The sequence below is a fragment of the Lutjanus erythropterus genome, chromosome 11 (assembly GCF_056507025.1).
Source record: "Lutjanus erythropterus isolate fLutEry1 chromosome 11, fLutEry1.hap2, whole genome shotgun sequence".
Classification (NCBI taxonomy): domain Eukaryota; kingdom Metazoa; phylum Chordata; class Actinopteri; order Lutjaniformes; family Lutjanidae; genus Lutjanus; species Lutjanus erythropterus.
This window is the reverse complement of record NC_139327.1, coordinates 22131037-22143053: the sequence shown is the minus strand read 5'-3', so window position 1 is coordinate 22143053 and position 12017 is coordinate 22131037. Positions and strand designations below refer to the sequence as shown.

Sequence of the window (12017 nt, the reverse complement as noted above, 5' to 3'; positions counted from 1 at the left end):
ATAAGGACTACAATGCAGCCCGTTTCGCAGCTGGACCAGTTTCAAAAAATGTCCCCATTAGTCATGTAGACACAAAAACATGGAAAATTTGGGTTCGGGTTGAAAAAACTTTCGGCAAAGTCTCAGAGGTAGTGATTCAGCCTGAACACACAGATTTATATCCCTTGGATTGTAGGGACAAGGATGCTACACCTTTCCTCTCTTTGTCCTGTCACACACACACAGACACACGTGAAAGTCGGTGCTGCTCTGAGGCAGGATGTTGCAACATAGTAGATGGTCGTTCCAGTTCTTGTCCCAGCAAGGATGTGGAAGCTGTGGGGTTCTGTTGACAGAGCCGATGCAGTGATTCAGAAAGGTGTGGCTGGTTTCAAGGAACACTGCATTTTAAAAAAAAACATCCTGAACACGATGTGTAGAGTTCAAGGATAATCACACCTTTTGTCCATTCAGTTTAGACGATCTTTAAAGAGAAGTGATCGGTTGTGGCAGGTTTTGGTCTATGGTATGACCAGCAGTTTGTACATGAACCTGCTCACTCTGTCTGTCTTTCCTGTCACATCCATGGTGTCTGATCACTTTCTCAAAAAATTTGAAGTGACATCAGCCTGTAAGTGTAACGTTGGTGCCGATGTTCACCACTTGCCACACTGGTCCATCACATTTAACAGCACTTGGTTGGCAATCATTTCACTGCAGTGACCTGGACTGCTGACTAGGATTCGATTGCAATGCTTCCTGCTAAAATTAGACAGTCAAAGAGGTCGGCACTCTGCTATACTGAAGAAAGTTCTCTTAAGCAGGCCTGCAGGAGACTGGAACGCAAATGACGTAAATCAAACCTGGAATTTCTCTACCTCTCATGGTACCAGTGTGTATGGAATAACAAGGGTGCTGTGTCCGCTGCCAAAGCAGCATTTTTCTCTCGCTTAATCAGTAACAATAAACACATTCCCAGATTTCTTTTTGACAGTAACCAAACATACTTAAAGCAGTCGTCCTACCAGCATTCTCAACCACCTTCCAGCTGAACCTTTTCAAAATACCTGGCCATTCCTGGAACTTACAATGCTGAATATCGTTCATTTATCACTTTCGACTGGCGCTGTCCCCATTACTAGACTAAGACTGATGGTGGTAAACCTCTGGCAGAGAAATCACACCAGGGATAAGCTAATTATCAACCAGTCTCAAACCTTCCATTCTTTAGAAAAGTACTAGAAAGAGTTGTGTTTTAGCAACTAGGAAGCCCTGTTGCCCTGGTATTCACAAATTATTCAAATAGAGGCATGCTTGTCTGCTGTGAAAAACTGAATGTCAGGAAACTTCCTGCTCCTAAATTCTCATAAAACTGACATGCTGGTCATTGGACATCGTTGTAATAAAGTATCAGTAACAGTGGGTGATTTCTCAAAGTTCGACAGCCAACAATCTTGGCATTACGTCTTGTGTTTTGTTGTCAGGCCAGCTGCATGCTAATATGAAAAGCCTTCAAAAGGTTCAGAGAGGTGCATCAAGAATCTTAACTAAAATGACAGAATTTGATCATATTAAATAAATTTAGCTTCCCATCATTTGCTCCCTATCCATGTCAGATTTCTAACTACAGCTTCAGTTGAAGAGGAGTTTTTCTTTACCTGAACCAAGGGTCTAAGGTTAGAGGGTGTTGTATGCTGGACAGATTATAAAATCAAAACCACTGATCTGACCCTTTTTGTAGCAGTAAACAGTGTTTCAACCTGAAATCTCAGCTTCATTTGGTGGTGAATGTGAATAAATACACAATTTAAACAATTACATGTGACCACCCATTTTACAGCTTTAGACCCTGTTGATCCTTTATAAAAAAAAATGGCTAGTACAGTACTGCATTTTCACCCAAACATCACATTCTTCTCCTGCAAAAATGGCAAAACACATGAAAGACTGCTTTAAAATGTAAAAAAAAAAAAAAGTGTCTTGTTCATAATCAAAATCTGTGAGCTGCTGCAGAGAATCCTGAAAAAAAATCCTGAATCCACAGGTCACAGTTTAGTTAACATGAGCTGCCGTTCAGATATGCGTTCATCCAGATCTCCTGTATGATCATCTCTCTCCGCTCGATCCTCTCGGCCCGTTCAGCCGCTTCGCTCACATAAGTCACTTCCTCCCAGCCGTGTATTGCCTTCCTGTCTGCAGCCGAGATTAAAGAGCTTTCAGTTCCATCTTCATCGTCTTCATCGTCGTCTTCGTTATCCTCCTCCTCCTCCTCCTGGCAGTCGACAGCTTGGTTACGAGACTTGGGCGCGAGTCTGAGCCGGCTCCCTCTGCAAGTCACTCGGACTGACACGGCCAGCAGTGTGAGCAGAAGACCAACGCACACACTGGAGGTGAACAGCAGTGCTGCCATTTCTGGATGCTCTGTGAAGGAAATGAAAGGAGGACGTGTATAAAACATGGAGGGGATTCATGAGAGCGTGCATGCATGTGAATCAACAGAGTTTACCTTTGATGTAGGCGTAGGTCAGCAGAGAGTTGCTCATCATGGCTCCTGACTTGTCTGGCCTTCTTGACCCTTTGGAGGAAGGCTCCTCCAGATCTGCAGGAGCTGTTGTGAAAATGTAAAAAGGGTGATGTGAGATAACCTGTGCATTCCAAACATAAGTTTATACCCATACTACCATACTATTTAGTATACCACAAAAAGATTTAGTATGTCCCAATACATTTTATGTCAAATACAGCATGCCAAAAATACCTGGTTGTCCTACTACATCTGGTTGTAATTTGCAGTAGGCACGCCAAGCAGACTTTTCTGGCTATTCTGACCGACAAGTCTCAATCAATCAATGCAAGAGGGTCAAAGTTCAAGATGCTATGTTATGACAAAGTTGTATGTCCCATTTGTATGCATACTGCATGCAATAGTATGTCTTTGTAAGGGAAGCTGCAGTATGTACTAAGAGTTAAAAGAACAAGATTTGGAATTTCAGGAAAATTGCTGAGGAAGGTCCCTCACTGAGTGAGATGACCAAGAAGTATAAGAGCTGGATGGATTTTCTAAATGCTAAGGAAAGGTACTTCAAATTTCTTATCTCTCCTTTAGCACAGGGTACACTGCATAGACACACATACATAGATGATGTCCAGTATGGCGGCAGTGTTGATGTATGATCCAAAGGCCAATGCAGCATCTAAGTATATATGTCTTTGTTACACTGGGTCATCCTTTAAGGAAGCCTACCTTTCAGCTCTTCAGGAAAGCAAATGATCAACATCACTGACATCACTGTGTACGTTGTTATTAATTAATGTGTAATGTGAGAAAAGTTGGATTCTCTCTGCGCTATGATTGTCTTTTGCTAAGTCCTGATGAATTCTGCTTCACATTTTTCTCTTGACCTCATGACATTTTCCATCCAGATCAAGAGAAAGTGTTTAGGAAAAGACAGGATGAAATTGTTTTGACTATTTGATCACAGCTGTGGAATTGCAACGGAGAGCATGATGCAGTTACCTTTTTCTGTGTCCACAGTAGGAGGTAAGGTGGAGCTGAATACAGAAGGGTCTGCCTCTCTTAGTAAAGTCTGCGGCACTGTTGGAAGGAAGACGGAAAAAGTTGCTGTGGAGAAATTGATACAGACTCTACAGTAGACCATTCATTTGCACGTCCCTTCGGTCCACAGTGGAAAGAAATTATGAATGCTTTTTGTCCAATTGTGTTGATAGCGGGTCTACAAGGTTAACTCACATTGTTTTGTTCTAGACAGAGAAAAAAAGTAAAACAAGGCTGAAGTCAAATCTTCCAAATTTTGATACAAGAACAATTTTGCTGCATGACCTCACTAACATTTGTGCCAATCGTGGGAAGTTAAGCAGGATGTCAAATCTGAGCTCACAGTCTGTTATTCTCTGCTACTGTGTTGTTGGGTGTGATGTGATTAGAACAGCTGATGGCTGAGATCAGCAGATAAGAACCCACAGTAGAAAACTACAAACATTCACTGTCACATAATGAATAAAGCAAAAACAAAAACAGACGTGACGTGAGCTATCCATTATATCACCCTATTCCTATTTTGAACCCTGTCTCTGATTTATCACAAGGTTGTAATTGTATCTTGTGAATGAGGAAGTAGAGAGAGTCCTACCACAAGAATAGACCACACTGAGGTACTTCCTGGTTCCTGGAAAGCAGGGGTCCCTAAAGGTCTGGTTGCTGACAGCAACAACACACTTCTGTTTGCTGTAGCAGGACTTGGACACCAAGTGTACGGCCTCATGGTTCAGACACTCTGCAGGGAATAGCAAAGAGAAACTCAGAGAGCCGACTACTGAATAACAAACACTGAGTTTGTGTGTGTGTGCATGTGTGTAATGCTCACTCAACTCTGGGAAAAAAAAGCTCACTTGATATATATTTCAGCTACAAAAGCTGGACTACCGATTCAGTATCTGCAGGAGTTTGGTTGTAGTTTAACCACAATGAAATCGCCGGCCATTTCATGGTTTTTTTTCTTCTGCAAAGTAAATAGTTAACCCAGTGCATCTAAATTAGTTCGATGTCTCCAAACATATTTGGTTTATTCTAAAGCGCTAATTTCCCAAGTAAGTTTAAAGAATTGTGTCACAACATGGTAAAATTAATTAAAATTAAAAATAAAATAAATCAGTATAATTTGGTAGAATTACTAACCAATGACAATGAAATCTAGCCTTTATCTTGCACCATTCTTATAGGCCTTTTTCACAGCAGACATTTTGACTCAGCATACCAGGAACAGCACAGGCGAACTCAATAATGTTAAAAATGGCTGGGGCACGCTCAACTGGAATGAAGCCCTTATTGATGTTATTAGTTACACCTGTGCTTTTCCTTCTATGCCAAAATACACTCAACAAAAATATAAATGCAACACTTGTTTTTGCTCCCATTTTTTCATGAGTTGAAGTAAAAAATCTAAGACTTCTATGCGCACAAGGCACAGAAGACAGAGTAGGGCAGATCATGACTTTGCCATCCTTGAAATAAAAAGGTATCTGTAACTCTGTGTGAAATAGCCATAATTCAGTGCCGAATACATGTCCTTTTTTAAGCTAAAACTGCACATTTTAGACCAGCCCAAGATACACCTGATACAGGAGATACAGGAGAAGTGCTCACTGCCACAGATATCAACAAATTTATGAACAGAATTTGAGAGAAATCAACTTTTTGTGTGTACGTAAAATGTCTAAAATCTTTTATTTAAACTCATGGAAAATGGGAGCAAAAAGAAAAGATGCATTTCTATTTTTGTTGAGTAAACACGCTGTGAAAAAAGCCTCCTGTATAGTTTTTGCTCGTGTTTCTCATTAATTAGGACCACGTGTCCCATACATCCTCATTTCTTTGTGCTGTAAAGCAAATTTCTGATTTGAGTGAGCAGATTAGAGCTGATATTTCCACAGAACCTTTACTCACATCACCATCTGACAGAGGCATTTTGACATGTGACGGTGGGAAACAGCTGCAAATAATGAAATTAATGATGAACTCCATTTAGCTGCTTCTTTTCCAGGGTCCTGGTATAGTGCATGTGACTGACTGTCATGGCTTAACTTAAATAGAGCAGAGCCATGGTTAATCTTATCAGTAAAACCTGTGATTCATGGTCCAAATGTCTGCGGGAAAAAAAGACAACCCTTGTTCACCCTTCGCTTCACTTAACATGGTCATTTTGTACCATTATTAAGAGATATAGGTTTGCACAATGTTAATTTTCATACTTATTAAATTAGAGGGCTCTTGTAGGAGCCATGAATGAATTCAGAGAAGAATGTATTTTTGTAGGTGTATGAAAGTGGGTGACTGTTTTTATTTTTGGTATTTGTTAGTGTTAATGATATCATTTACTGCGTGATCGTGTTGTTTAGGGAGATAGTGGGTCACATGGATGTGGGCAGAGATATTTAGTTATTATGAGCATCCATTCACCTTCTCTGGTTAGAGAGAGTTTTGTTGACCACTATTTCCTTTTTGATCACTGTGATTACTTTAAGTATGAGTTTGTCCATGTTACAATAAATTCATCCTTTTTTTAATTAATAAAAGTTTCAGGCTTCAGATCTCATTTAAATGTTTTGTTTGTGTGTCAGACAGAGTAACCAGGCCCAACCTCAGCCTCTTACATTTTCTAAAATTGTTGCAGCATTATTTAGTAGATAAATTTATTTTAGACAGTCAAAAACACTTCACATTAAATAGTGCATTATTTCTGTTTCGTCATGCCAACATCCTTCATGTGACTGAATGAAACATAACTGAACCCCCCCCCCCAAAAAAAAAAAAAAACGCCAATAGATATGACTAATTAAAATATTTCTTTCTAAATACACTAAGGTTTAAAAAAATTATTAAAGGACCAGTGTGTAGGATTTAGTGGAATCTAGCAGTGAAGTTTCAGACTGCAACCAACTACTCTCACCCTCCCCTTCCAACTGTGTAGGAGAACCTGTTGACTCACCAAATGGGGGTGGTCTTGTCAGGTGTGAGGGGCAGGTGTCAGTCTCACCCAGACTTCTCCCGTAGACAGCTGCATAGATGTTCAGAACCCTGGGGGGCTTACAGCGCAGGATCATCGTCCCCCCCTCACACACCACATGTCTTTTGTGTTCGGCTGAGTGAGTGGAAAAAAAAACAATGAAGATGAAGAGGAGAAGGAAGTGATGGCAGGGGGAAATTGAGGGGGTGGGATCGGCGGAAGGGGTGAGATTATTTTGTATAGCTGTGTTGCTAATCCAATGTTCAGTGTAAATATGTGTAAACCTACTCGGCAACAAATCTGATTCTGATTCTGGAATAGATGTGAACAGGATGGGACAAATGGGAGTTGAGCTTCTGAACTCACTTGGTTTACACTTGTAGTCCACATGGAGGTATTTGGTAGTTCCAGGGCAGGGGTCCTTCCCAAACAGCAGGTGGTTGACAGGCAGCTGGCAATCTCTGTGGCTCTGACACTCTGACAGCAGCTTCTGCACAGTAAACACAAGGGAGGATTTACCAGCACACAGGATTTAATGTTCCACAGTGAGCAAAAAGTAAATCAGAAGCAGAAAGAATGATGCACTAACTGGACGATGGTAAAGCCCTAAACTGACGCAAACAACCTGACTGACTGAGACAGAGGTAGACCAGCATCTCTGGTGTGACAGAGATGGTGACAATTAAAATGACTTGATTTTGGAGTTTGGTTGGTTTGGAGAGAGTGATATCTGGCTCATATAATGATGGTTTCCTGTCAGAAAAGGCTGTCTGATGGCAAGTTAAAGCAGCAGTATATTGCTTAGCGTCTTATAACGATACCCCTGCTGCTTCTCCAAACAGGGGGTGTGCTGACTTTCCCACTGCTGCAGGTAATACACTGACTACCAACGAGTACCTCATACAACCCCACTTCAAAAAATCAGAACTATCCCTTTCACCAGTCAGCAGCATTCACCAGCCAGTTCATCTTAAGGGTGGTGTGGTCACTAAAACTAGCACATATGGGGGAAAAACTTAAGTAAATAAATCAGCTGAAACTAGTGAACACCCACCCATACACAACTGACCCAGCGAAAGTGAAGCGTGCTGTATATCCCAAACATAAACTGCACCTGTAGAGCAGTAAAAGCTGAACAGCTGTGGTTTTTGTGGGCTCTGAGCTGAGGGTCCGCCCCGCACAGCGTTGCCTCGCCTCGCCCGTAGAAGGCAGACTGGATGGAGATGGTGGAGTGACGTGGACAGTGGAGTCGCAGAGGCTGCCCGTCACACGCCTCGGCAGAGTGACTGGTGATGATCCTGGACAAGTAGTCTGTCACACAAAAGACACTGGTTTTAGACTGAAATGCACATGGAAAGATACAGTAGAGTACAGGTCATGAGAAGTACCACTCAGTCTGTGAAAGCACTGGCTTAATAAACTGGAGGGACGTCTTCAAAGTGTGAAAAAAAGACAAAACTATGATGTCATCAGGGTTATCTCAGCTTGGGTGTGAGACCTACATTTTTAACAGAAAGCCTGCATTATGAATTGGAGGTGTGGGATTTGAAAGAAGGGGTCAGACACAGACACTGTTGGAGCTTGGCTCATTCTAGAGACTATAAGTCAGGACTCTGTCATCTAAACTTTCACCATTATTTTTTATGGCGACAGCCGGAGCTGGAGGCATTATGCGCCTTAATGGAATTTCTTCAACCCTAACTCGGCACAAACATCCATATGGGCTCAAGGATGAACAGATTAGATTTTGGTGGCTAAAGGTCACAGTTCAAGGTCACTGTGAGCTCATGTCTGTCCCTTTGTCATGAATGTGATATCTCACTAAGGCCTTGAGGGATTTTCTTCAAACTTGGCACAAACGTTTAGGATGAAGTGATTCGAATTTGGTGGTCAGAGTGCAATACTCGAGATTTGGCTATTAATTCAAAACTTCATACACTAATTATGACAAAATGTCACACAAATATAAAGGTCAATTTCACTGTGACATGTATCTCACCAGCAATTATTCACTGGAATCACACACATCGATCGATACAGTGATAACTTGTATTTTGCCCCCTCCAATACACTTAAAACCTTTCATTAAATTCCTTTAGAGTCTTCACAACATACATTATATGAGTCTGGACAGACGTGGATGTAAACTGCAACTTGACTGGTTGGTGAAGTCACACAACCCTAAGGTGGTAATTCTAGCTTTAATTTGTCTCTTGTGAGTTCCTGAACTTTGTGGAAGTGCAATACAAAATTGCAGGGATACTTCTTTAAATCTGTTTAAACAAATAACCAAATGGACCCTCTATGGGAGGGTGTGCCTCCAGGAAGCCACTACGTCAGGGTATAAATAGGCACACAAACAAAAAAACAGGGATTTAACTTTGAAACAACTTATTACCATTAATCAGTTAAAAAAAAACTTTAATGCATCCATGGTTTCAGATCAGTGTTTGGTCTCTTTGGAGGTCTGTTAGTTTTCTCGTTTTGCTTTGAAAACTCACCCATCACCGAGCGCTGACTGCCAGTTCTCTTTTCTGGGTGGTAAACTCTGCCAACTGGCATTCAACCTAATATGACCCACCTTTGTTGCATGGTGTGCAGATGTGATTAAGTTACTCCTGAGTCGAATTGCACAAAAAGTAGTGCTGAGATGTTGGATGTAACAGGGATTGTGGTCAATATGAATGCAGATCCCACTGTTCTGACTGCATAAAATGAGAAAACTTTCTCTAAACTCAGATTTTTCTGTTCTTCACCCCAAGACAGTTTTCCTAAAATTAGATTAAACAAAAAAAACAATATGTCACCTTGCTTATAGTATTGCAATATACCGAATTGTAATCTGTGTATTGTGATTTATATTGTATCACCAGATTCTTGCCAGTACACAACTCTACAAAATGCATGACCCTGTCTTTTTACATTTCCCCTTCTCAGACAGGTGTGTAGCTCCATGCTGAATCTCAAGTTGGATCTTTGGGACAAATGGTTGATATTTTAGGCACACTGGTGATGTAAAAAAAAAAGACTAGAAACAACACATATCTTCAGTACATTTTTCACTCCCCCACTGTAGTTGCACCACTTACAATGCTGCCAGACCAAACCTAAATTACGGCACTAGAGCCCAACTGATGTATTGATTGACCAGTATCATTGACCCGATGTTTACTTATCACAGCTTTATCGACAGTGCAGATTGTTGATTCATTAACTTTATTGGCAGCATTTTATATGTTTGATGATTTTTCTTACTTCAGGTATAACATATACATACATTTTGCTCTATTTGTGTTTTTTTATTTAGCTATTTATAATTATAAAATAGAAAATATGATAAGAGCAAATAAGATAAGCTAAGATAAGATGAGATAAAATAAGATAATCCTTTATTTGTCCCACAACAGGGAAATTTGCAGTGCACAGAAGCAAAAGGGGTTAGAAATATAGAGGCAGCAATAACATACTGTTTCAGTGTTGTAAAATCATTTTGGACAATATAGTTTATGTTAAACTGCAAAATATCCTGCCTCCTTTACATATCTTTGTCACAAGTATTAATCACTTTTGAGGGGTCCTTGCAAAAAAATGTGTTAATGTATTTTATATTCTGTATCAAGAATATGATGTATTAATATCAGATTTTTTTTACTCCCTAATATTGGTATTGGCTCCACAATTCCAGTATTGGTCGTGCCATGAATAACACTTTATGTTAGTGGGCTTCTTAGGACAAAAACCCTCCTGTCCTCTTTTCTTCTCCCTGTGCATCACCACCATCATCATCACCATCATCACCATCATCACCATCATCATCATCTTACTTGAGAAGTCAGCCAGTGCACTCATGCGTCTGGTCCACAGGAGTAAAGTCAGGTAAAAGAGGCTGTGGCTCCAGTCCAGTCCGTGACCAGGACGCGTCCAGCTCATGACCCGCATCCCCTGTCTCTGAGATCATATTAGACAGACTCGAAAATTCAACTGCGGGCCACAGGACTTCATGACAAAAACCAAAGAAAAACGGGTCAAATAATTCCTGGGTCCTCGGGAGAAAGTCCCCGCTCCATCCATCTGTCTTCTTTCATAGAAAATGCCACCGTATGGAGCAGAAAGCGGCGTGTATCTGGACCACAGAGGAGGTTAGAAATAGCAGCTGCGCAACAAGTTGTTCCAAACTGACAGACGAGCTGATTAATCCGACGCGTGGTGATTCTCCCGGTCCGAGCTTCCTGCTGCCCAACGCGGATTCATTTGTGAATAAAAGCATGTGGAAACTAAACGCGTCTTACAGTAACAGCTGAGTGGGAATTATGGAGTGGGCGTGGCAGATAAAACTATTTTAAAAGGAAGAGGGGTGACACACACACACACACACACACACTCTCTGCTATGACGCACTGCCAGCAGCTTTTATTTTTTCCCCCCCATGGGGCGCATGTTTACTTTTTGGATTATGGGAAAAATGCTTTCATTCAGTGAAGTTTCTCCTCTGCCTTTCTTTCTTTTACTCCTCTGCCTCTCTCTTCCTTTTCCTCTCCACAACTGCAAATTTAAATGTTTCTTACAATGTGAATTTGTTTCATGATATCTGTACCTGTTTATCTGATCACCTGTTAAAAATGTAGCCAGTAACCTCATCCAAGTACCTCAATTTTAAAGTATTGTAACTTGATTACTTTGTTATTTTTGGATTACATCAAGTGAAACTGATTAACATAATATAAAGTTTTTACGTTCTTGTTTAGGTTTCCAGGTGGTCCAGATGCTCCTTCCTTTGTTAAGAACAAATGCACATTGAGATTAAGACCCTGACATGAAGAAGAATCCAGTAGGAGTTTATTTCACAATAATGAACTGCTCACTGTTCATTAACCTGGTAATTGCACGATTGCTTACCAAAAATAAAAATCAATAATTTGACACAACATATTGATTCAAAATCACTTTTCTGATTTAAAAATGATTTCACTGTTCCTCCAGAGTCTATGCTCACAACTGCATCCATAGCAACAGTCTGTTCTTCATAGCAACGGTCTGCAGTCAGAAATGTCAGAAATAATAGACCTTAGAGTGCAGCATGGACTAATCAGAAGCAAGTATTTAACAGAGCTGTGTAATAAGAACATTTAAATGCACTTTAAATACGCCATTCACACTCAAACTTCAAGTAACCTTACATATATTTATTCCAGTCTGGGTCTTATGTATATTGTTCTTTATTTTAAAATATATTTTAAAAGTGTAATCCTGGTAAATAATCCCCATTTTTACTAAATATTACTGAAATCTGCTGCCTTTTTTCTGTAACTATTACGGATTACAGTTACCTTTTTTGTATCCTGATTACATAATCCTGTTACATGTAATCTGTTACTCCCCAAGCCTGCATTATTTATGTAGAGGTAATCAATAAACCCTTCTGGATATTATGTTATCATGTCACTGGGTTGATTTTAAAGGAACAGTTCACGTCAAAATCAAAAATTCATGTTCATCGTCTTCCCTGTAGTGCTA

At 40.4% G+C, this 12017-nt stretch overlaps 1 protein-coding gene across 2 annotated transcripts; it reads right to left on the bottom strand.

The window, feature by feature from the left end:
* Positions 1–1690: 1690 nt before the first annotated feature.
* On the bottom strand, positions 1691–10799 carry eva1c (eva-1 homolog C (C. elegans)). Of its 2 annotated transcripts, XM_084731297.1 has the most exons (8): positions 10328–10799; positions 7618–7814; positions 6870–6993; positions 6486–6638; positions 4131–4274; positions 3497–3574; positions 2486–2587; positions 1691–2400 (listed from the first exon to the last, which is right to left on the bottom strand). In XM_084731297.1, the coding sequence occupies exons 1-8, from the start codon at positions 10440–10442 to the stop codon at positions 2036–2038; spliced, it is 1278 nt and encodes a 425-aa protein (XP_084587423.1). In that variant the 5' UTR covers positions 10443–10799; the 3' UTR covers positions 1691–2035. The 2 variants fall into 2 exon arrangements, with proteins under 2 accessions (XP_084587423.1, XP_084587424.1); XM_084731298.1 differs by lacking the exons at positions 3497–3574; positions 4131–4274.
* Between the last annotated feature and the right edge of the window lie 1218 nt (positions 10800–12017).

What these genes read in the sequence shown, in the direction of transcription:
- eva1c (XM_084731297.1), bottom strand. Translation starts at nt 10,442, where the DNA reads ATGCGGGTCATGAGCTGGACGCGTCCTGGTCACGGACTGGACTGGAGC. An exon ending in TGCACTGGCTGACTTCTCAA is followed by an intron (nt 7,815 to 10,327) that starts GTAAGATGATGA and finishes TTTGTGTGACAG; the next exon opens with ACTACTTGTCCAGGATCATC. An exon ending in GGACTACAAGTGTAAACCAA is followed by an intron (nt 6,639 to 6,869) that starts GTGAGTTCAGAA and finishes CCACTCACTCAG; the next exon opens with CCGAACACAAAAGACATGTG.